The sequence below is a fragment of the Eurytemora carolleeae genome, unplaced genomic scaffold (genome assembly GCF_000591075.1).
Source record: "Eurytemora carolleeae unplaced genomic scaffold, Eaff_2.0 scaffold229, whole genome shotgun sequence".
Lineage (NCBI taxonomy): Eukaryota > Metazoa > Arthropoda > Copepoda > Calanoida > Temoridae > Eurytemora > Eurytemora carolleeae.
The window spans coordinates 101,767-127,262 of record NW_019396144.1 but is presented as its reverse complement, the minus strand read 5'-3'; the positions used below and the strand labels follow the sequence as shown (position 1 = coordinate 127,262).

The window sequence follows — 25,496 nt, the reverse complement described above, 5'->3', positions numbered from 1 at the left end:
GTTTTACTGTTAAAGGAGAAACCCCGGTCTTTTTCTAGTGGATCAGCTTTCTATACATTGACTTGCAATTTTGATGGTTGGTTGGTTTGTTGATCAGACCTAAATATTTGTTGCGAAACCAGACATGACGTTTAGTCCTTTTTACAGTTTTTTTTCAAATTCACAAATCAAAGGATTAAAAATAAAATGTATTGAGTGATAACCTTGTTTCTCTGTTTATATTCCTGATCACAACGAAACTTTTACCGATTTGCCTCAAATTTGGGTGGAACCACGAAAACAATTCTAAGTTGCAAGTGGGTTGAATTTTGTAGGGGAATTTTATTTTTCAGGCAAATTAACGAGGGATGTCTGCAAATTAATGAGGGATGTCTGCAAATTAACAAGGGATGTCTGCAAATTCGTTGATATTCGATCAGAACCTACTCTCAACTAAACTTTTGGAGAAGTAGTTTAACTTTTCTCTATTCATTAATTGTGACCTCTGATCCCTTTTACTCAAACTCAGTGTTTCCAACTGTAAGGATATTTATCTCCTTGAATTTGTTTATATTTAGTATTTTATATTGAACAAGTGTTTATATTTTCTTGTTTAGCAGTTGGCTAACCCATCTCTCATTCGGGTGAAAACATCCAAAGGCTAAGCATGGGGAAGACGGTAAATATTTTTATATTCCTAGTCACCACATGGTGTAAGGTACTTTTCCAAAGGCGGATTCTAAGTGGCAACTTCCCAATTGAGCAACATCCCAAGCGGCAACTTCCCAAAGGTTATGTGAGGCGATCTGAAGCGCCGCAGGCCGCAATGGGGGGGGCAAGCGCTAGGGCAGACTTGGGAAGTTGCTGCTTTTGAAATTTCACATTTGGGAAGTTGCCACTTGGGAAAATGTCTTTCGGGAGAGTAACATCTAGTATCCTCCACATGATTTTCCTTTCTCAGATTTTATTGTTTTAAATTTGGTCAAACGGGTTTCTCCTCTTTGAAATTTATTAACCCGACTAATAATTTTATTGACCTAGCTAGATTTTAGATAGAAATGCTCCATTATAAATGTATATGATAAATCGTCATTAAATGTTAAAATTAAAGAATTTATTTGGTATTTGATATTTCAAGTATGCAAGGCTATATGGCATGGAATGGATAGCAAATAAATAGTCATGGATTATCATGCTATAATATACAATTAAACCCAGAACTTCGCGGACACATCGAAAGAATTTATAAAATGTCGTTTTGACAATTTTTCAATGGGTTTATTATCATAGCCATGAAATATGCGGGAACAGTATTAAAGAGCTCCCATTTAATTATCTAATTAAAAAAACTAACTATCTCCAGCATTCTATTATCAGTTGATTAAGTAAACGAAAACAAAGTACCAGTTTGAATCAGACATGCCACTTTATAACTGAAAATCACTTGTAATAACATAAACAGTCCAGTCCCTTAAAGACAAGCCCTGATGCTGTCTCCATCTTGCAACTTGGTTAAAGAATGAGGATAGACAAGTTGCAGAATTATAAAGAAAATTATCATAAAGAATTAATTATGAATAAATCCATTTTTGATTATTCTATTTCCATTTCAACTGATTTAACATTAATCTCTCTTATGTCTGGTACTTGCTTTGATTGCAGCTGAGTTTTGATTGCAACTAATTTTGATCGCATAAAGTTTTGATTGCAATTTAAAGAGACTGTACAGGAAAATGAAAGGGGGTATAAGCTGAAACCTAGGCATGTTAGGAGTTGATCGAGACCCATAAGAAGAGTTCTTCTGAAGTTCCTGTCTCGAGAAATCGATTTAAAAAGGAGTCAAATATATACAAAAATCTCTATGTATAACATTTGTATAAAAATCGTAGGTTTAAACAAATCATATTCATTAAATACGCAACCAATCTGAAAACGACGATATCCCAGAGGAGCCTAGTAAACTTAGGTTTGCTCATATTATTATACAAATTATAAGTTTGATTCTCAGGTCTGAAGGGATTGCACTGAACAGATTAAAAATAAGTATGGCTGTGTCCAACGAGCTAATTTAACCCACCACAGGGGAATTTAAACCAACTTTAATTATGAATAAATTTAAAATACAAAGTTTTGACCTCTGAACCGTTTGACCATTATACGCACTGCCATTGGTGGGAGTTCTGGTCATGTGAAACAGACGTATAAATAATATTATAATTTATTTCTATTAAAAATGAAGAACTAAAATTTTAAAATTATAAAAAGAGCAAACCTAAGTTTACTAGGCTCCTGTGGGATATCGTCGTTTTCAGATTGGTTGCGTATTTGCTAAATATGATTTGTTTAATACTACATCTTTTATACAAAATTTTATGTTTAGAGATTTTTTGTATAAATTTGACTGCAGTTTTATATTAATTTATCGAGGTAGGAACATCAGATAGAACTCTTATGAGTCTAGATCAACTCCTAAAATGCTTTCAGGTTTCAGTCAATACGACCTTTCATTTTTCCTTTACAGTCCCTTTAAATATGATTGCAAGTGAATTTTATTGCAATTTATTAAATCGCATTTGAATTTGACTGATTAAGTATTAACTGCAATTGAGTTTTTATGATAGGACATGAATATTGACTGCAATTGTGACTGATTGAGGTTTAATTGAATTTGATTTGATTGCAATTGAGTTGATTGCAACAAAATTTGATTGCATCCGAGCTTGATCGGAAATGAGTATTGATTGCAATTGTTACTGACTAGAAGTGGTTTGATTGCCACAAAGTTTGATTGCAACAAAGTTGATTGCAACACAGTTTGATTACAAGAAAGTTTGATTGCAACACATTTTTACTGCACAACGTTTGATTGCAGCTGAGTTTCATTTGAACAAAGTTAAATTGCAACCAAGCTTCATTTATAACAAAGTTTGATTACAAATGAAAGTGTTTTTTTTTAAAATATGAATTATGTTGTTTAATATAATAATAATACTAATAATAATAACATCTAATACAATAATAAACGTCTAAGTTTATTTTTTCAAGAATTAGAGCATATTAGTTTAAGTTTGATTTTTCTATATAAAAAAAAACCTTTGACAATAGAGGCCATAGAGAGGAATTGAGTTGCCACAAACTCAGATTTTCTAATCTCTAAGTCTTGGCAACCCACTGTCGTTGACCATTGATATTTCAAACTTTCATTTCTGTTAGATCAAATATTCTGAATTTGAAATATCAAAGAATTACGCCATAAGGATGCAAAATTTCAAAAAATGACAATATCATAATTTGTTGCAACAATTCAAAATAGTTGTTTAAATTGTTTTTTTAAATTAAAATAAATGAACGTATAAATTTTATAGATTTATTCGCCCAGGTCTGGCTTATACTAACAGTGATGGGGGTGCTTGGAACCCCTTTAGCCTCTGCCGACCCTGAGCCCCAACCTGAGCCACACCCTGAGCCCCAACCTGAGCCACAGCCTGCTCCTGAACCTGAACCTCAACAAACCCTCTACTCGGATGAAGGAACCCTTGTTTTAGGAACCTATGATAACTCCTCCCCCTACTCCTACTCCCAGGAACCAGTTCCTGGGGCTTCAACCTACAATTCATGGAACTGGTTGTCTAGTAGCTCTTCTGCCTCTTCAAGAAGTGCAAGTATGGCATCTTCCGGAAGTTTGGGAATGGTGTCTCCGGGATATTCTGGCGTTCTTTATTCTGGTAATTTTTAGTTTAAAGATATTCGCGGTATATATGATCATTAATCGTAACAAATGTTCTACTCTAAGTCTGTCATGATCATGATTAACATTCTAGTGGCATGATCTCTACTTAAGGATTGTGTTTGATCATGATGGTATGATCTCTACTCTAAGGTCGGAAAAGATTATAACTAAAGGTCTGGTATGATATCCTCTCTAATGTCTGGTATGATCTCTGCTATAAGGTCTGGTTTGATCTCTTCTTAAGGTCTAGCATGATATCTTCTTAAGGCCTGGTATGATCTCTACTGTAATGTCTGGTATGATCTCTACTGTAAGGTCTGGTATGATCTCTACTGTAATGTCTGGTATGATCTCTACTGAAAGGTCTGGTATGATCTCTACTGTAAGGTCTGGTTTGATCTCTATTGTAAGGTCTGGTATGATCACTACTGTATGGTCTGGTATGATCTCTACTGTAATGTCTGGTAAGATCATGATTCAGGAGGTAACTGTGGTGTGATGAACCAGTGTTGCCAGGCTGCTCAGGAAGGATGCTGTATGGGTGAGAAGAAGTGCTACACTATATTTGAGCAGAAGTGTGAATACGCTTCCAAACCCAGCTGCAGGACTTTCAGCAAGAAGGCCTGCGCGAGCTATTCTATCCGAGGATGCCGATATGCCACCAAATCAGTCTTTTATGTAAGAAAACTTTTAAATTTTCATTTTTTTAAATTCTAGAATTTCCGATAAAATCATAGATAACTAAGCAAGGTTCATTTCCCATTTATTCCTCACAAAATAATAGATTCGATAGCAATAAAAAATCAAAACCAATGTGGCATGCTCGCCTGAGGTTTGTGCAGTAAGCGATTAGCAAAAAAATAGTGATGTATGAAAATATTTTTTTAAAATGTTGATCGGACAATATATAGACCAAACAAAAAAAATCCAGAAATCATATGATAATTCTTTGAAGTTCAGTGCAGAATTATTTTCATCAAAATTTTATATTGAATGAGTTAGATAAAAAACTCACCAAAAACATCAACACAATTTGAAATCAGGTTTTTGGACTGTTATCTGAATATAACTTACTAAATTTTCAATATTTCCAAAAAAGGTTTTAAAATCTGAATTCAGATTATAACAAATATTCAAACTTTTTGGGAGTCCTATGTACATAATAATTTGTCATTTATGTCATATGTAGTAATTTCTCCGACTATATAATCTTCTGATTAGGGTTATATAGACGATTGGTTTTAAAATTTTGGCTTAATTCCAATTTTGATATTGCCTTAATTGCTCACCATAGCTTTATTTTCTACATCTAATAGTATTTCTGTATTTGAGGACCTACCAACTACCGTCTGTGATACAAAGCGTGAAAAGAAATGCTGGGACTATGAAACTACCACCTGTGACAGGTAGAGATAGTGGAGATATTTCTCCAATATTTAGTAGAATGGAGGTGGGTAGGGCAGAGAAAGTGGAGATATTTCTCCAATATTTAGTAGAATGGAGGTGGGTAGGGTAGAGAAAGTGGAGATATTTCTCCAATATTTAGTAGAATGGAGGTAGGTAGGGAAGGAAAGCGGAACAATTTCTCCAATATTTAGTAGAATGGAGGTAGGTAGGGAAGGAAAGTGGAACAATTTCTCCAATATTTAGTAGAATGGAGATGGATAGGGTAAGGGGATAGTTTGAATGATTGGGATAGGCGAACTGATTTCTCCAATATTTAGGAAAATGGAGATGCACTCTGAGAACATAACCTGGATGGATCAGGAGCTTATCAATAGAGGGATGAAGACGGAGAAAAAATGTGAGACCGTTCCAGCCTGCAAGTAAGCTATAAACCATAGATTATATAGATAATACAAGTATAAGCTATAACCTACAGATTACATAGATAATACAAGTAACAGATTACATAGATAATACAAGAAGCTATATCCTACAGATTACATAGATAATACAAGTAAGCTATATCCTACAGATTACATAGATAATACAAGTAAGCAATAACCTACAGATTACATAGATTATACAAGTAAGCTATAACCTACAGATTACATAGATAATGCAAGTCAGCTATATCCTACAGATTACACAGATAATACAAGTAAGCTATAACCTAATGATTATATAGATAATACAAGTAAGCTATAACCTACAGATTACGTAGATAATACAAGTAAGTTAACAACCTACAGATTATATAGATATTACAAGTAAGCTATAACCTACAGATCATATAGATATTACAAGTAAGCTATATCCTACAGATTACATAGATAATACAAGTAAGCTATAACCTACAGATTATATAGATATTACAAGTAAGCTATAACCTACAGATTATATAGATAATACAAGTAAGCTATAACCTACAGATTACATAGATAATACAAGTAAGCTATAACCTACAGATTATATAGATAAGACAAGTAAGCTATAAACCACAGATTATATAGATATGAAAAGCAAGCTATAAATCACTGATCAATTGGATAGGACAAGTAAGCTATAAACCACTGATTATATAGATATTACAAGGAAGCTATAAATCACAGATTATATTGATATGAAAAGCAAGCTATAAACCACTGATCATATGGATAGGATAAGTGAGCTGTAAACCACTGGTTACATAGATATGAAAATTGTAATCTTTAAACCACAAATTACATGGATAAGACAAGTAAGCTATAATCCACAAATTGCACAAATAGGACAATCAAAATTTAAAACAAATATTATATAGATCTAACAAGTTATCTTTAAACTACAGATTTTAGGATAATACGAGTCAGCTATAAACCACAGATTACATGGATAGTACAAGTCAATTTTAAACCACTGATTACTTGGATAGAACAAACCAGCTATAAACCACAGATTACGTGGATAGAACAAGTTTTCTTTAAATCACGGATTATAGAGATATGAAAAGTAGCTTATACACCTCATATTAAGCAACAAGTACGCTATAATCCACAGCTTGCAGGGATAGGACAATCAAAATGTAAACCGCATATTACATAGATATGACACGCAAGCTATAATCTACAGATAAAAGGTAACTATTGGCCATATAGATTACATAGATACGACAATTAAGCTATAATCCGCGGCTTGCAGGGATAGGACAATCAAAATGTAAACCGCATATTACATAGATATGACACGCAAGCTATAATCTACAGATAAAAGGTAAAGGACAACTAAGCTATTGGCCATATAGATTACATAGATACGACAATTAAGCTGTAATCCACAGATTACAGGGAAAGGTCAATAAATATAACCCATAAATTACATGGAAAATTAATTATGTAAATACATTAATTTAATAACCTACTTTTCCAATAGTTGGAAGTGCTATCAGTTTAGTATACTATTTCTAGTTTGGTAGATGATGTAAAGCAAGTAACCCAACAAGTTCCAGAGATGAAATGTGAAAAGATTCCTAGAACAAGGAGTTCTTGTCGAACAGTTCCTGTCCCTCAACCCCCTCAGGTATTTCCTGTCCCTCAATCTCCTTAGGTATTTCCTGTCCCTCAAACCCCTCAGGTATTTCCTGTCCCTAACCTCCTTGGATATTTATGTCCCTCAGCCTCCTGTGGTATTTCTTGTTCCTCAACCCCCTCAGGCATTTCCTGTCCCTCAACCTCCTTAGGTATTTCCTGTCCCTTAACCCCCTCAGGTATTTCCTGACCCTAACCTCCATAGATATTTCCTTTCCTTCAACCTCCTGTGGTATTTCTTGTAACTCAACCTCCTGAGGTATTTCTTGTACCTCAACCTCCTGAGGTATTTCGTGTACCTCAACCTCCTGAGGTATTTCTTATCCCTCAACCTCCTGAGTTATTTCCTGTACCTCAACCTCCTTAGGTGTTTCTTGTACCTTAACCTCCTGAGGTATTTCTTGTCCCTCATCCTCCTGAGGTATTTTCTGTCCCTCAACCTCCTCAGGTATTTTCTGTCCATCAACCTCCTCAGGTATTTCTTTTCCCTCAATCTCCTAATGTATTTCCTGTCCCTCAACCTCTTTCTGTATTTCCTGTTCCTCAACCTCCTCAGGTATTTCCTGTCTTCCAACCTCCTCAATCTCTTAATTTACGTTTAGTACACCAGACTCCTAGTATACCAGACTCCAAGTATACCAGACTCTTAGTATACCAGACTTTTCGTATGCCAGACTTCTAGTATACCAGACTAATAGTATACCAGACTCATAGTTTAACAGACTAGGGGTATACCATAATCCTAGTTTACCAGACTGCTAGTATATGAGACTCCTAATATACCATACTCCTTGTATACCAGGCTTTTAGTTTACCAGAATCCTAGTATACCAGAATCCTAGAATAATAGACTCCAAGTATACCAGACTTCTATTATCCCAGAATATATCAAACTCCGAGTATATCAAACTCCCATTATTCCAGACTCCTAGTGTACCAGATTAGTATACCAGACTCCAAGTATACCAGACTTTTAGTATTACAGAATCCTAGTATACCAGACTTCAGTATATCAGACTCCTAGAATACCAGAGTCCAAGTTTGATAATAACCCGGATTTGTTTAGCAAGTTACCCGAACTGTGCTGGATGTTATTTACCGAGAACAGTGTTATGATATACCAAAACCTGAATGCACTACAGTTGGTTGTGATACTGGATGTTCTTCGTCTGGCCAGGTATCTATCTACTTGCTCACATTGAACACAAAAAAAGTCAGACCAAATTTTGGAATTGTGCAGACCATGGGGCATTTTGGGATTATAAACACTAAAACTTTACTTTCAAAATTAGATTGACGCTTGAATGCCGCAATTAAATCGAAGACCAGAGACGATCTTTTCTAAAACCAATTGTTGCTTCAACATCCCTAAGATACTGAAAAAAAATAATTAGAAGGTGTTACGTCAAAGCAACCCATAATTAAATTACTTTATGTCCGTCTAAAAACTGCGTACAAAATTGTGTTCCAAACGAATAAATTATAAATTTTCCGTTCAAATATTATAAATTATCAACAGACATAATTATGATTAATAATCACTAAATATTCTTTGATAAATATTGAATTATCTGTAGAGTATTTGCTCCGCCAACCAAGTGCAGACCAGAAACATTTGCCCCACTCCAGCCTGCGCAACGGATAACTGCCCTGTTGATCCATATTGTCAGCAGGTAAAGTTTATAATGTCATCAGAGCTGAAAACTTTAGAATGGTGGATATCAAGATTAAAGCTTAAACTTCTGGTTTTACTAAACCCAAGATTATTTCAAACAAATTCGATATCCAAGAAAGAAGTGAAAAATTTAACCAATCAGCGTGTCATGTTAAGATGTACTTTTTAAAAACCGGTTTTGATTTCTGGTGTTGATGGTGTCATATCAATTGAACTAAACATCGATTGAACGAACGTTAGTTTTGGATTAATGTTTATTAAGACTAACATTCAAAATGACTATTTCATATTGTCAGTGTAGTTCATATTGTCAGTATAGTTTATATTGTCAATATAGTTCATATTGGCAGTATTGTTTATTTTGTTAGCAAATACAGTTCATATTGTCAGTATAGTTCATATTTTCAGCACAGTTCATATTGTCTGTAAAGTTCATATTGTCAGTATAGTTTATATTGTCATTATAGTTCATATTGTCAGTATAGTTTTTATTGTCAGTATAGTTTATATTGTCATTATATATCATATTGTCAGCATAGATTATATTGTCAGTATTGTTTATATTGTCAGTATAGTTCATATTGTCAGTATAGTTTATATTATCATTATATATCATATTGTCAGTATAGTTTATATTGTCAGTATAGTTCATATTGTCGGCCTAATGTTTCCCATCAAAATTGTCATTTCATCAATTTAAGTATCAATTAATTATATAAAGGTCTCGGTTCCAATTTGCTACCAGAATTCCATGGTCCAAAGTTCATCAGTTCAGAGCTCGTGTTCTTCCGGGAATCAGCAGTGTTGTTCTATGGGATCTGAGAGGGTCTGTAGACAAGTTCCCATGAAGGTATGTAAAGAGTTTCCCAAGAAGGATATGGGACTTCAGTCACGACTCTACCAAATTTATAAAGGTTTTTCTTCAAATTACTGCTACACTGACGTTGAAAATTTGTTCTTTTTCTGATTTATTCAAGAATAAGGGTCGTGATAGATATATTCAGGAATGAGGGTCGGGATTGATATATTCAAAAATAAAAGTCAGGGACGAAGGTTGAAGAATAAGGGTCGGGAAAGTTTTATATGAAAATTTAGGTCGAATAGATTTATCCAAGAATAAGGATTTGGGATAGAAATATTCAAGAATAAGGTTCTGGATAGATATTCAAGAATAAGGTTCTGGATAGATATTCAAGAATAAGGGTCGGAATAGATATTAAAGAATGAGGTTCTGGATAGAAATATTCAAGAATAAGGTTCTGGATAGATATTCAAGAATAAGGTTCTGGATAGATATTCTAGAATAAGGTTCTGGATAGATATTCAACAATAAGGATTTGGGATAGAAATATTCAAGAATAAGGGTCGGGATAGATATTCAAGAATAAGGTTCTGGATAGATATTCAAGAATAAGGGTCGGAATAGATATTCAATAATAAGGTTCTGGATAGAAATATTCAAGAATAAGGTTCTGGATAGATATTCAAGAATAAGGTTCTGGATAGATATTCAAGAATAAGGTTCTGGATAGATATTCAAGAATAAGGTTCTGGATAGATATTCAAGAATAAGGTTCTGGATAGATATTCAAGAATAAGGTTCTGGATAGATATTCAAGAATAAGAGTCGGGGTTGAAGACTAAGGGCCGGGGTTGAAGTGAAGAATAAGGGCCGGGGTTGAAGAATAAGGGTCTGAGTTGAAGAATAAGGGTCTGGGTTGAAGACTAAGGGCCGGGGTTGAAGAATAAGGGTCTGGGTTGAAGACTAAGGGCCGGGGTTAAAGAATAAGGGTTGGGGTTGAAGAATAAGGGTCGCGGTAGAAGAATTAGGGTCGAGGTTGAAGAATAAGGGTCGGGTTGAAGAATAAGGGTCGCGGTTGAAGAATTAGGGTCGAGGTTGAAGAATAAGGGTCGCGGTTGAAGAATTAGGGTCGGGGAATACAATAAAACAAAATCTAAAACATTTGAAAAGCTTCTTTTTTTATAATTTTTAAGGTTCCTCGAACAGTGACTGTAAACATCCAACCACCTCCAACCTTTAAGACAGAATGTAACCCAATTACAGATTATGAAACTAGATGCAGGTATCAGTCTTCTCTTTAATTTCAACTAACACTTTTTTCGTCTTTTTTATAATTAAAGATTTTTGTTGCTGATCTACGATCCATGTGCAAGCCATTTTTTCTCTCTTACATTAAAAAAAAAAAACTTTTTCCTATTATTATTATTATAATGGACTTCCTATTATTATAATGGATTTCCTATTATTATAAAATTTCCTATTATTATAATGGATTTCCTATTATTATAATGGATTTCCTATTATTATAATGGATTTCAAAAAATACAAAATCGAATATTTTCGGAGGAAATTTTTTCAGATTCGGATAGAAGATTTATAGTTTAATCTAAATTTCACTTTTGAAATCTAAAATTTTTTATGGTCAATTAAAATATAATTCTTTGCATTTTTCATCACTGATTAATTGGCGGAGGGAACGGGGATCATTGTCCGACGGTAATAAAGGATGAAAAACTGTGAACCCTTTCTTTAAACAAATATATTTGAAACTAGCGGGAGTACCCGGCATTGCTCAGGTTTATTCTCATCATTCATAGTCACAGTTTCTCTCGCCGTTTATTTGTGATTTGATTTAAATTGTGATCTTAGCTGAAGTGCCTGGCGTTGCCCGGGAAATTTCAAAAATTTCAACAACAAATTTAGTCTATACCCACCCATGGGTTTCCTCCAAAAATATCAGCCAATTTGGTCCAGTCGTTTGAACAAATATATATACGGGGTGTCCTACGAATCATGACAGTTGGTGAATGTCTTCTTCAATATACAGTTTTAGTTATTAAAGGCTTTTTACAGTTTATTTCGTTAAAAATCTTTTACCCAAATGTATTTACTTTGAAATTTTACAATAATATGACTACCAAATAATACTTTTCTTTGGTATCTCAAAAATTAACAAATTATAAAAGACATTTAAAACTATTCCCCAACTGTCATGATTCGTGGGACAACCTGTATATGAGCAAATGATTTTATTTTAAAGATGAAATTAATGTTTCCAGAACTGTAATGGTGCCGAAAACCTACTCCATACCCACCAAGAGATGTGAGAGCGGACAAAAAGAGGAATGCTTTGATGTCACTGTTCCTAATGAAGAAGTTGTAAGTAGATTTTTTTCGTCCGTTGCCAACGTTTTTGACAAGATATTGCGAAAAGAATGAAAAGAAATAAGAGAAATTAAGCAAATATCATAAAATACAAGGAAAGAACGTCACGTACACCCTAATGTAAACCACCCCATTTCCCCCATACTTAGTTCTACTCCCATTATAAACCATATTTCCTCATATCCTTAGTTCTACTCCCATTATAAACTATATTTCCCCCTATCCTTAGTTCTACTCCCATTATAAACCATATTTCTTCATATCCTTAGTTCTACTCCCATTATAAACCGTATTTCCCCCTATCCTTAGTTCTACTCCCATTGTAAACCATATTTATTTCCCCCTATCCTTAGTTCTACTCCCATTGTAAACCATATATCTTCATTCCTTAGTTCTACTCCCCATTATAAACCATATTTCCTTAGTTCTACTCCCATTATAAACCGTATTTCCTCATATCCTTAGTTCTACTCCGATCCCATTGTAAACCATATTTCCTCATATCCTTAGTTCTACTCCCATTGTAAACCATATTTCCCCCTATCCTTAGTTCTACTTCCACTGAAAACCATAATTCCTCATATCCTTAGTTCTACTCCCACTGTAAACCATATTTCCTCATATCCTCAGATCTACTCCCATTGTAAACCATATTTCCTCATATCCTTAGATCTACTCCCATTATTAACCATATTTCCTCATATCCTTAGATCTACTCCCATGGTAACACCCCAATGCAAAAGTTTCAAAAACATACATTTGTAATAACTTTGATTTGAATGAAGTTGGTACGTGTATTATTGTTATTTACAAATTTTAATAGAAAGGAACTGAACATTCCATATTAAACTAACTTTTAATCACAATATATTTATAAACTAATGGTTTAAATCTTAATATTTGACTCAATTAACTGTTAGAAATATCAAAGGTTTTCAACATCATGTTGCAGAGATATAGGGGTTGGGAAATTAGAGTTTGTGGCAAGTGTTGAGTTCCATTGTAAAAATCTTTTTTGTCTTGTTTCAGGTTTCGAATTCTAAATCATCCCTAATCACGGAGGAGGTCCTTAAATGTAATATTGTCACAAAAACGACAAAGCACTGTGCAGTTGTAGATACCGGGGTAGAATGTAGGGATACTACCGTAAAGAAAAGCGGGTCTGTTAAATACAAGATCTGCGACCAGCAACAACAAAAACAAGTTTGCTTTGACGTACCATAGTAAGTTAAATATCTGATGCATAAAAAAGACTGTGAGCGTAATTTCAAGTGTTCCTCCATGCAATTTGTCAATGGCAATTTAAAATAATCAGTTTTTAAAAGTGAAAACATTGATTTATAATTTCTACTTTACCAAACAAAGCTTTAAAAGGTACAACAGTTAATCGGGAATTGTCAATTTAGCATGAAGAGTCATTCGAAATTACACTTTCAAAAAATGTATTTATTTTATGGCCGGAGAAATCTTACAAAACAATTTACCTTTTCACAAACGCAACGCGACGTTTGTGGGTCTGACGTTTTTACTTGTGCACTACTTTCAAAACAGGATTTCAAACCGATACAATAAAGGAATCCTACCGAATACATGATTTCATTCCGATGGAAGGTCTCTTAAAGGGAGTGTTCGCGAAAAATGAAAGGGGGTATAGGCTTAATTCGATAAAAAAGCGCTTTTGATCGCCAATAATCTTACTTCTATCTGTTGCGTCTATAAAGAGAAAATTGTTAAAGACGTCTCATACCGAATAACATGGCGTCCATACAAATTGAGAAAATTGCAACATCCTATACCCCCTTTCATTTTTCGCGAACACTCCCTTTAAAGATAGGGTTTCTAATCAATATGCAGGGTTTTACACCGATAGAAAGTATCGTATCGAGACAGGGTTTCATAACGACACACAGGGTTTTTATACCAATACACATGGTTTCATACCGATACACAGGGTTTCATACCGATACGCAGGGTTTCATACCAATACACAGGGTTTCATACCGATTCACAGGGTTTCATACCGATACACAGGGTTTCATACCGATAAACAGGGTTTCATACCAATACACAGGGTTACATACCGATACACAGGGTTTCATACCGATACACAGGGTTTCATACCGATTCACAGGGTTTCATATCGATACACAGGGTTTCATACCGATAAACAGGGTTTCATACCGATACATAGTTTCACACGCTACATAAGGTTTCATACCGATTCACAGGGTTTCATACCTATACACAGGGTTGCATACCGCTGCACAGGGTTTCATACCGATACACAGGGTTTCTTACCGATTCACAGGGTGTCATACTAACACAGGGTTTTTTACCGATACACAGGGAGTCATACCAACACAGGGTTTTATACCGATACACAGGGTTTCATACCGATACGCAGGATTATTTTTTTTCGAAGAAAAAAAGTTTTTGAAAAACAGATTATACAAGTTTCGAACTTTTACATTTTTTAAAAAGGACAATTTTTGTTTCAGTTCCAACTGCGAGAATAGTGGAGGCAATGTTTGTCAGATGGTTCCAAGAGAAGTTTGTCAGGATACATGCTCACAAGATTCAAAGTAGGTTCCCTAGAGATACTAATATATTCACGAGATAAAACTCCACTTTTTTAAAAATTATTAAATAACGACGACAAAAAATGTAAAAAATCTACAGTAAACTAATTTAGATGTTTAGAAACAGGTTTCTCAATTGAAATTTTCTCAGTAAAAAAATGTTAGAATCAATCCTTTCTTTTTCATCATTTTATTGAATTTCTTATTATTCATGAATTTGTTCGCAGATTTCTTATAATTATTCAATGAAACTTTAGGAAAATCTACAGAAACTGTTTGTGAACAATTAGACATTACAGAAACCAATAATTGAATTAGATTACTTATCTTCAATGATAATGGTTAATTTTTTTTCAACCTGTTCCTAGACGAGTAGTTAGTTTACCGTAGATTTTTTTACTACACTTTTTGTCGTCGTTATTGAATAATTTTTTAAAAACCGATTCTCAAAATCATCCCTCAAAACTGAACAATCTATGAGGATTTTAAAGATAGAATTTGCCCTCTTGCTGAACAAATATGAACCGCAAAACCTCTCATAAGTCTCAAATGATTATAAAATCTTTCTCCACAATACTACATTCTCAGTTCGACAACCATACATTGCCGGTCACTACCTTTAATCCTAAATCCTTATTTGATAAATCTATTAATTATTGTATTATACCGAGAGTATTTCCGGCTCAGCAGCTGGGAATCATAAATCAAAGTTCAAATTATATTTGAAATTAAAATCAAGGCTTAGTACTTTAAAGCGAGCTTTATACAAAGGAATGTATTCTACTCCAAAAAAGTTAGAATGAATCTCATAAAAAACATTTTTTCCTCCTATAACTAATAAAATTACCATGTATAAACTATTGTATGGTTAATCCTGTTACAAAACACTATATCTTATTGTTAAGAAAATTAGGTTTTCTAATCCCTATATCTTTGGAATCTGATTGCTAAGTCTTTTATATTTCAAATTAAGACTATTTTATTTTACAGAATTATATAGTTTGAAATATCAAAAAATCTACAATGCAAAGATATAGGGATTAAAAAATCAGAGTTTGTAGATACAGGCCACGGTAGTTGGGGTTTCACGGCTTTGGCTACTGTCACTCGGGCATAACAGTATCATTGCAGAATGCACATGTCATGCTAACTCTGTGATCCATGCACCCTGGAAGGAGGCAGAGGGTTGCCTGGACGGGTGATTACCTGATAACATTAGTGTTATTGGGGAGCTATAATAGATAGATAGATAATAATGTGGCAAACATCAACCATTAGAATTCACGACCTGCTCTCGACTGATAACATCATGCAAAAATTTGATTCTGCTGTTTTCCAAGGATGTAGCACGAAATCGATTTAAAAAAGCATGTTTACTTGGGATGTAAATTTCAGGGATTTCGTCGTAGATTAGCGTTTTCTCACACATATAGTTACGCCCGCAAGTTAATTCTAAAAATGCTGACATTGTTTCTTACATTTATTGAATAGTATTTCTTCATTCTTTGTATTGTGCTTTGCCTTGCACATTGTGCAATGTAAGTAAAATTTTGCCAAAAAGTGACAATGCCCAATTCACAACGGTACCCGTAAAAACTCGATCTGATCAAGCATGAATAAATTTTCAATTGCGGTCTCTCTTCATACAAAAGTGACTTGCACACTTCTACTGGAGGAAAGCAATTAGGAATGACAAGAATTAAACACTTTTAAACCTAAAAACAACGATATCTTCCCCATTATTAATAAAACAAAGGTTTCAAAAGTATTATCGTAAATCGGGCATCTCCATCTTTGTATGGAGGGTCACTTGAAATATCGCTTACAGTCCCTTTAAATTTTTTTTTTATTTTTAGATGTGGGGAATGTACTCAGTTCGTGACTCAGGGTGGATTCAGCGCATGTTCTAATCAGCAGCAATGTCCCAACTTTATACCATCAAACTCAGTATACTCCGGGGCTAGCACTATACCTGTATACAATCCATATGATCCAATCCTTGGGAGTAATTGATTAAATCCCTGGGAGCACTTGATTTAATCCCTGGGAGTACTTGATTTAATCCCTGGTAGTACTTGATTCAATCCCTGGGAGTACTTGATTCAATCCCTGGGAGTACTTGATTCAATCCCTGGGAGTACTTGATTAAATCCCTGGGATTACTTAATTCAATCCTTGGGATTACTTAATTTAATCCCTGGGAATACTTGATTTAATCCCTGGGAGTTCTCAATCTAATCCCTAAGAGTACTCGGCAATTTTTGACATCCCTTGATCCAATTCCTTTTTTGTGCTTAATCCAACTTCTAAGAGTACTCAATTCAATCCCTTGAGTACAAATACAGCTTTTCTTATTCATTTTTATCGTTGTTTCCTCTTACTCCATTATTTTCTATTCTATCGGAAAGCCCTATTCCATAGACAGCTAGTCTTTTGAAATGTGAATCCGATCTTAATCCAAACGGTTTCCACTTGAATATTGTTTGGTTTCCATTTACATATATTTGATTGGTTTCTTAAATATTTGATGGTTTTAATCAAAAGATTTGATGGAAGTTTTCTTATTGTTAGTTTTGCACCTAAAGTTACCATTTAGTTATTCTATACACGTACATTTATTTACAATTTGTCATCAAATGTTATTGTAAATGTTTGCATTTTTTCATAAAGTTTCTAAAATATATTAATTATGGCCCTAGGTTGTTGCTAGGGTAGAGTAGAGGAATAGAGTGAGAAGTTAGTCTGGGTTTAGAATCAGTAGATGCAAGACAAAGAGAGATCAAAATAAGGAACACATAGAGGATGAGAAAACAAATAGAGGATTAGATAAGGTTGGACGGTATAAAGAAATAAGGTTGGACGGTATAAAGAAATAAGGGTGGATGATACAATGAAATAAGGTTGGATGATATAAAGAAATAAGGTTGGACGGTATAAAGAAATAAGGTTGGATGATATAAAGAAATAAGGTTGGATGATATAAAGAAATAAGGTTGGATGATATAAAGAAATAAGGTTGAACAATAAAAAATAAGGTTGGATGATATAAAGAAATAAGGTTGGATGATATAAAGGAATGGTATGCAAAATAAAGGAATAAAGATGAATGAGAGAAATAGAAGAATTTGGATAAAGGAGAAGAATTAGGATAAAGGAGAATAATTAGGATAAAGGAGAAGAATTAGGATAAAGGAGAAGAATTAGGATAAAGGAGAGAGAAAATTAGGAGAAATAAGGTTAGATGAGAAAATTGGAGGAATAATGTTGGATAAGAGAACATGAGGAATAAGGTTGGATTAGAGAATGTGAGGAATAAGGTTGGATGAAAAATAGGAAGAATAAGGTTGGATGAGAGAAGGTTGGATGAGAGAATATGAGGAATAAGATTGGATGAGAGAATATAAGGAATAAGGTTGAATGAGAGAAAATTAGGAATAAGGTTGGATGAAGGATAAGAGGAATAAGGTTGGATGAGAGAATATGAGGAATAAGAATGGATGAGAGAATATGAGGAATAAGAATGGATGAGAGAATATGAGGAATAAGGTTGGATGAGAGAATATGAGGATAAGGTTAGATGAGATAATATGAGGATACGGTTGGATGAGTGAAAATGAGGATAAGGTTGGATGAGTGAATATGAGGCATAAGGTAAGAATACAAACCCCTCCTGTAAGAATCTTGTTTAAAAATTGCACGGATATTTGAGAGTTTGACACAGATACACATGTGTGTATATTTTTAGGAATAGCGGGACTCTTTAAGGGATTTTATCACAGTTTTTTAACGAAAAAAAAACTCCCCAAATTTTTTTTTCATATTCTATCTTAATAAAAAAAATGAAATAAAAATCACGTTTAATTATTTAATTTTTTTTATAAATGTTTTTAATTCCTCCTGTGCTTTGTTTGTTTATACTAGTCTCAGTAGGGGGAGGAGAAACAAGGTTCTTTTCTATGTTTAGTTCGGAGTAGTAGATCCCGGATATCCGTCCTGGAACCATGAGGTTCCTTTTCTCTTTACTGGTAAAAACAATAACTTACTTTTCTTTGAACAAACATTGCTGAACTTACTTCAAGTGTTTAGACATTTCTCCCACAAAAAAAGTCTGCTTAAGTATCAATAATAAAAACATGTGAGTGCAGTTCTTAAACTTTATTTACTGTAAACCAGAAACTTATTTCTTTTATAAATTTGTTAGAATTAGAATTTAAGATTATATGTTAAAAAAAGATTTAAAACTTGAAGTTGAAACCCTGTTTCATAGAAAGGTTTGGAAATATGCTTAGTTGGCATAAATATAAAGAAGTTTGTAATGTTACTTTATTTATATAATTTAGCTCATCAAATATCCAATAAACGTCAAACGAATAATCCGATCGGGTCCAAATTTTGTATGGGACCTCACATGACCTCAGGGAAGGTTTATGGATGATCAAATTAAAAAAATTTGCCTTCAACAAAATTCGTTTTTAATTAAATTTTCAAAATCCACGATTTTTTTTATAAAATCCCAAAACTTTTTTTGTTTTTGTTTTATAATGTATAAAAGAGAAAATGTTCAATTGAAATATGAGATGGGTGCAAAGCACGCTGAAAGCTTAGTATAATATATATATATAAATACTCTGTTTGTCTGTCCGTTTTTATGGAATAAAACCGATCGGGCCTAAATTTTGTGTGGGACCCCAGGGAAGGTTTCTGGGGTAGATCAAAATTTCAAAATTTAGCCTCCAACAAAATTCGATTTTCATTAAATTTTGAAAATTCACGAATTTTTTTTAAAACATCCGCGAACCTTTTTGTTTGTATGTCCAATAAACGTCAAAACGGCTGAACCGATCGGGCCCAAATTTTGTGTGGGACCTTACATGACCGCAAGGAAGGTTTATGGATGCTCAAAATCACAAAAATATGTGTTCAAAAGTTTCAGAGTTTTTGTTAATTTTTTAAAATGCGAGAAAAAAAACTATTAAATCCGCGAACTTTTTTTGTTATTGTTTTATATTGTATACATAGAGAGGATTCTCACAGATAGAGTAACAATATAACGTATAAATAGAAGATGATCACACCTTAAAATCTTAAACAGATCAGATGAGTAGTAAAGGAGAAAATGCGCGAAATTAAATTCAGAAAATTTGCAATTGATCAAAATCCTCTCGTCCCCATCTTCTTATTTTATCTATCATAATTCATAGTTTAAAATATCTAAGGTGAAAGCAATTGCTTCACAGAGATAAAGGATAAAAAATTGTGGCAAAGAGTCAATTTGTTTACAATCCTGCACATCGCAAATATATATATACTTGGTTACCCACATATTATCAGACTTCAAAGACGACTTTACAAGGTTACTCAGTCTTCTTCCTAAAAATGTTAAAAACTTATTTAAGTACAAAAGTCTATGTTCAACCCTCATGTCGACATATTTAAAGGTTTTCATATCTGTATGTATTTATAATTATAATCTGAATAATGTAAATTTTAAAGTTTTCTGAACGATACAGAAATTAAACAATACAGAATTTACCGTGCATAATCTAAATACATTTTAGGTTGGTTTGATTCTTCAACAATGTGTACAAGGAAATGCAGATCCGGAGGCACTCCCAGAGGCACTTCCGGAGGCAATTCCGGAAGCAATTCCGGAAGCAGGTGCAGACAGTCAGTATATGGCTTACTCCGAACCTGACTACCCAGGATTCCGTCCTCCTGTCTCCGAGCCTGGATGTGGTTTAATGGACACCTGCTGCGGAATGTCCAATGAAGGATGTTGTATGGGGGGTCAGCAGTGCTATACCTACTATGAAAGGGAATGTGAGAATACTAATGAACCGTCCTGCAACATGAGAGGGAAAACTGTTTGCATGAACATACCCTTGAAGGACTGTAGGGTCGTCAAGGAAAGAAGAACCGAGGTTTGAAAATCTTGAAACAAATTTGGAAAATTGTTTATTTAATTATTTTGATAAAAAGGGATTGCTGCCTTGATTAAGCCTTAATAAAAATTACGCCGAGTTTTTATTTAATCTGTCGACCCAATACACCTATTATGATATTAAGGTTGTGTATGATGATGTCTGTAGAACTATCCCCCGACGTGAGTGCATGCAGTATAACAAAACTGTCTGTGCCATGATCCCGGAAAGAGAACAGAAGCTGATCATGTGGGAGAACCAGAGGTTGGAGAAGCTTGACGACAAGGACGAGGAGAAGTGTGAGACAGTGAAGAGATGTAACTTCACCATGGTAAACATGACCGAGGAGATTAATGAACCTAGACAAGTTTGTGAGAATACAACTAGAACTCAGAATATTTGCAACCAGATACCTTACACGGAGTATAGGGTGAGTTCGGAGCTTAAACATTTCCTTATCAGGTTAGAATACTGTTTTATTATTGTTTAGGTTGATACAAGAACTGAATATGTTCTACAGTACATAACTGACTGCCAGTACGTTAATCAACCCTCCTGCTCATCAAGGTCTTGCTCCCCCTCAGGTACTTTAATCAGTACAATCTACATAAAAACTTCAATGTTGTACATATAAACCTTACAGAAGTAAAGAGTAAAATTAGTGTAATGTATGGCACTACATTCCGCTGTGTTTCTGATTGTGAAAAATTAAGGAGGGTAATGGGTGAATCAGAATTGAATTTAAAATCGATCGCCACGAATTTCGAATAAAATATTGTACGTGTCTGTTATGATAAAATTGTCAGAAATTCCAGAGCTGACGTATTTCACTCAAAACTTAAATAATTCAAGTAATTTTAAAATATACTTTTTATTTTTGTATTAAAAGAATGAATGAGTAACTTATTCTAATTCTAATAACCGATTTTGAATAATGTAAGTATTTGAACCATGTTTCCGTTAACAGATGTTGACGAAAAAACTGAGGAAGACTAAGAAGAAACGACTTTTAGTTTAAAATCCTACTTTGAACCATATTGAACATATGTTTTGTCTCCAGGTTGTATGGATGGAGGAGATGTTTGCTCCAGGGTTGATTACAACACAACCACGCTGTGCTCTCAGGGTAATCGAGGCTATCCCCAGAACTGCCAGCAGGTCCAGGTTCCTGTATGCTACGGTAACCTTGGATATTGTAACTATCCAAACCAGCAATGCTGTTCCAACAACCCTCAGCAAGTTTGCAGAAGAATACCTCAGAGAATACCAGTCACCAGGTATACAATACAATCTCCAGGTATACAATACAGTCTCCAGGTATACAATACAGTCTCCAGGTATACAATACAATCTCCAGGTATACAATACAGTCTCCAGGGTATACAATAGAGCCACCAGGTATACTATACAATCTCCAGGTACACAATACAGTCTCCAGGTATGCAATATAGTCTCCAGGTATACAATACAGTCTCCAGGTATACAATACAGTCTCCAGGGTATACAATACAGTCTCCAGGGGTATACAATACAGTCTCCAGGGTATACAATACAATCTCCAGGTACACAATACAGTCTCCAGGTATGCAATACAGTCTCCAGGTATACAATACAGTCTCCAGGTATACAATACAGTCTCCAGGTATACAATACAGTCTCCAGGTATACAATACAGTCTCCAGGTATACATATACAATACAGTCTCCAGGTATACAATACAGTCTTTAGGTATACAACCAGTATGGCAGTAAATTTAAACCACCGTAAGTTAAAAAGAATTGCCCCTTTTTTCATTAACAAATTGATAGTCCCTATAAAAAGACTATCGGCCCAAAAGCTAGTTTCTCTAAATTTGACAGGAAAATAACCAAACTTTAACATGGAAATAACTTATTTTTGGAATGGAAATTGCTAAATTTTGGACTGGAAATAGCTGAGTTTTGGAATGGAAATAACTTTGACATGGAAATAACAAAGTTTTGGAATGGAAATAGCTAAATTTTGGACTGGAAATAACAAAACTTTGACATGGAAATAGCTAAATTTTGGAATGGAAATAAAAACTTTGACATGGAAATAACAAATTTTCGAATGGAAATAACAAAACTTTGACGTGGAAATAAAAAAGTTCTGGAATGAAAATAACTAAATATTGACATGAAATTACAAAATGTTATTTTGTTTAGAAACTTCACAATCCCAGTAACCCAGATGAAAAGTGAATGTAAGGATGTGGAGACCATTATCCCGAACTGCAGGCTTGAAAATGATTTGAAGAATGTGACCAGATTAACTAAAAAATGCAACGAAGTTATGGAAAAGGAATGTGTTCCCCTGAAGATCCCTCAGTACTCGGTGGTGAGTAGAACTTATCAAAGGATACAACTTTTGGTTTAGCTTTTTAAGGAATTCAGTCTTCGCAACAAAATAAAAATTTTCTAATTTCTATATCTTTGTAACCTGGTGGTGTAAACCGTTGATAATTCAAACTTAGATTATTTGATCTACTAGAACTTATAGTTCTCCGACATTGGGTTGCAAAGATACATAGATTAGAAATCAGAGATTGTTAAAAAGACTCAATACCTTTAGGTTAAGTCCTTAAGTTAGTCTTCTAAGCGTTGTAATCACATATTTAAGTTTACTTGTATTTATTAAAACCGAGCTAGGTTATTTTAAATATAAGTCAACATTTGGTTCTCTTTAACGTTGAAACTAATCTGAGATTCATGAATAGTTCGTTGGCGTTCTTTTTGTTACGTCAAAGTATCGATAATTAACGAGGATTGACGAACCACTCACACTGATTCTTACCTGAGACCAGATTTAATGAATGACGAGAAGTAGTTGAACCCCGTACCACGCCGCAGTTCAATTTAGTCTACGTGGTTCAACTGTAAATTAGTCTACGTCGTTTAACTACAATTTAGTCTACGTATTTTAACTACAATTTAGTCTATGAAGTTCAACTGTAAATTAGTCTACGTAGTTCAACTAAAATTTAGTCAAAGTCGTTCAACTAAATTTAGTCTACGTAGTTCAACTACAATTTAGTCTACGTGGTTTAACTACTTCCCCTTTTCATGAAACCTGTTCGCCATGATGAAGGCAATTCCTCAAACTTTCTTGAACGTTTCTGTCTCTGTTGAACCGTCCGCAGCATTTATAGCATATTTTACCCCTTCTGATCTGGGTACTAGAATCTTCTATGGTATCTATATCCCTAATTCAATGGTCTCTGGAAAACTAAACACTTTTCTGTCGTCACTATACCTTCTGATGCATTTTTATCTTAAATTCTGGTTTTTTGGCAATCTTGCCATGCAATGTTGTTTTTGTGTTGGCCACAACAGATAATTTTCTGTCAAAATTAACTTTATTGTGTACACCCTGCATACAAAACTATTATAAATGTTTAGGTTTATTATTTATCAGTTGTTTTTGCAGTATAACAATAAGATATATACTAATAAAATAAGCGCTTTTCCAGTATAACATAAGAGTTGTTGCAAAGAAACTGATTATATGTCTCAAACTCTAATTTTCTAATCCGGTTTTATAAAGGTTGTAGAAAAGAAGAATGAGACTGTTAGTTTCTACAGAACCAAATGTGAGAGAAGATTTGAAATGGGGACCTTCTGCCAAAACGTAATGGCAGATGTTGAGTGTAGCAAGAAACCAGTCAAAAAGTAAGAAATTTAGAACAAAATTCCTCTTAAAAAAATGTAATGCTTGATTGATATAACTGCCTGTTTAGGTCTTACATACTGAACAAGGTGGTCTGTGATAGAAGTAGAAACGTTCAACTTTGCAGAACCATCCCAGAGTAAGTTTTTTTATTAGATCAACGTGACAAATATGTTTAACTTGAACTAATCTAACTTAAACTATCCAGGTCCGAATGCACAAATCAACCAAGTCAGAAGTGTCGAGTTGTTCCCAAGCAGGTCTGCCAGCCCGGCTGCTCCAGCTCCAACATGTGCAATCAGTGTGATAGTTTCAGAGCTCAGGGTGGGTTCAATACCTGCAACTCCGGACAATGTTCCAACTACTACCCGGAGGATACATTTTATAACAACTCTAGTTATACCGGTGGACAAGGATATAATCCAGGATATGATCAGGAAACTGTTGTTGGAGATGAAGGATACAACCCAGGACAGATAATTGGAGGAGGCGGATATAATCCAGGCAATGTTGGAGGGGGCGGATACAACCCTGGTAATGTTGGAGGGGGCGGATACAATCCCGGAAATGTCGGCGGGGGCGGATACAATCCTGGATATGTAGGAGGAGACGGATACAATCCTGGAAATGTAGGAGGAGGTGGTGGATACAATCCCGGTTATGGCAATGGAGGCGGATACAATCCAGGAGTTGTGGTAGGAGATGAAATAATCGGAGGATACAATCCAGGAAATGTGGGAGGCGGTGGAGGATACAATCCAGGAAATATGGGAGGCGGAGGTTACAATCCAGGAAATATGGGAGGCGACGGAGGATACAATCCAGGAAATATGGGAGGTGGCGGAGGATACAATCCAGGAAATATGGGAGGCGGTGGAGGATACAATCCAGGAAATATGGGAGGTGGCGGAGGATACAATCCAGGAAACGTAGGAGGAGGCGGAGGATTTAATCCCGGAAATGCAGTTGGCGGATATAAGTCTGGTAGTGTGATTGAGGAAACTAAAATAGCTCTGAGCGATAAATCTGAAGAAAATATTGCTGAATAATCCTCCTGTTCTTCAAATAAATCTGTTTTCTACCTCATTATTAATGTGTGCTGTATGAGTATTGATGTAGTTGAGAATAAATACTGTAGGTTTTTTATTTTATCATTTAATACTGTCAGAATTTATAATTAAAACACAGTTAAAATCAGGGAATAGGAAAAAAGGAAGGGCAATGAAGCT

At 34.5% G+C, this 25,496-nt stretch overlaps 2 protein-coding genes across 2 annotated transcripts; both read left to right on the top strand.

Annotated features, from left to right (window-relative positions):
- The first annotated feature begins 572 nt into the window (after positions 1–572).
- On the top strand, positions 573–17,346 carry LOC111696290 (uncharacterized). Its single transcript, XM_023465853.1, has 14 exons — positions 573–658; positions 3,359–3,704; positions 4,191–4,387; positions 5,042–5,115; positions 5,434–5,535; positions 7,099–7,210; positions 8,285–8,395; positions 8,796–8,891; positions 9,615–9,743; positions 10,889–10,977; positions 11,975–12,074; positions 13,110–13,303; positions 14,579–14,662; positions 16,516–17,346. The coding sequence occupies exons 1-14, from the start codon at positions 647–649 to the stop codon at positions 16,670–16,672; spliced, it is 1,803 nt and encodes a 600-aa protein (XP_023321621.1). The 5' UTR covers positions 573–646; the 3' UTR covers positions 16,673–17,346.
- A 1,233-nt stretch (positions 17,347–18,579) lies between these two features.
- Positions 18,580–25,413, top strand: LOC111696289 (uncharacterized). Its single transcript, XM_023465852.1, has 9 exons — positions 18,580–18,684; positions 20,218–20,580; positions 20,726–21,010; positions 21,071–21,164; positions 21,641–21,857; positions 22,767–22,938; positions 24,145–24,269; positions 24,338–24,406; positions 24,476–25,413. The coding sequence occupies exons 1-9, from the start codon at positions 18,661–18,663 to the stop codon at positions 25,314–25,316; spliced, it is 2,190 nt and encodes a 729-aa protein (XP_023321620.1). The 5' UTR covers positions 18,580–18,660; the 3' UTR covers positions 25,317–25,413.
- Positions 25,414–25,496: the final 83 nt, after the last annotated feature.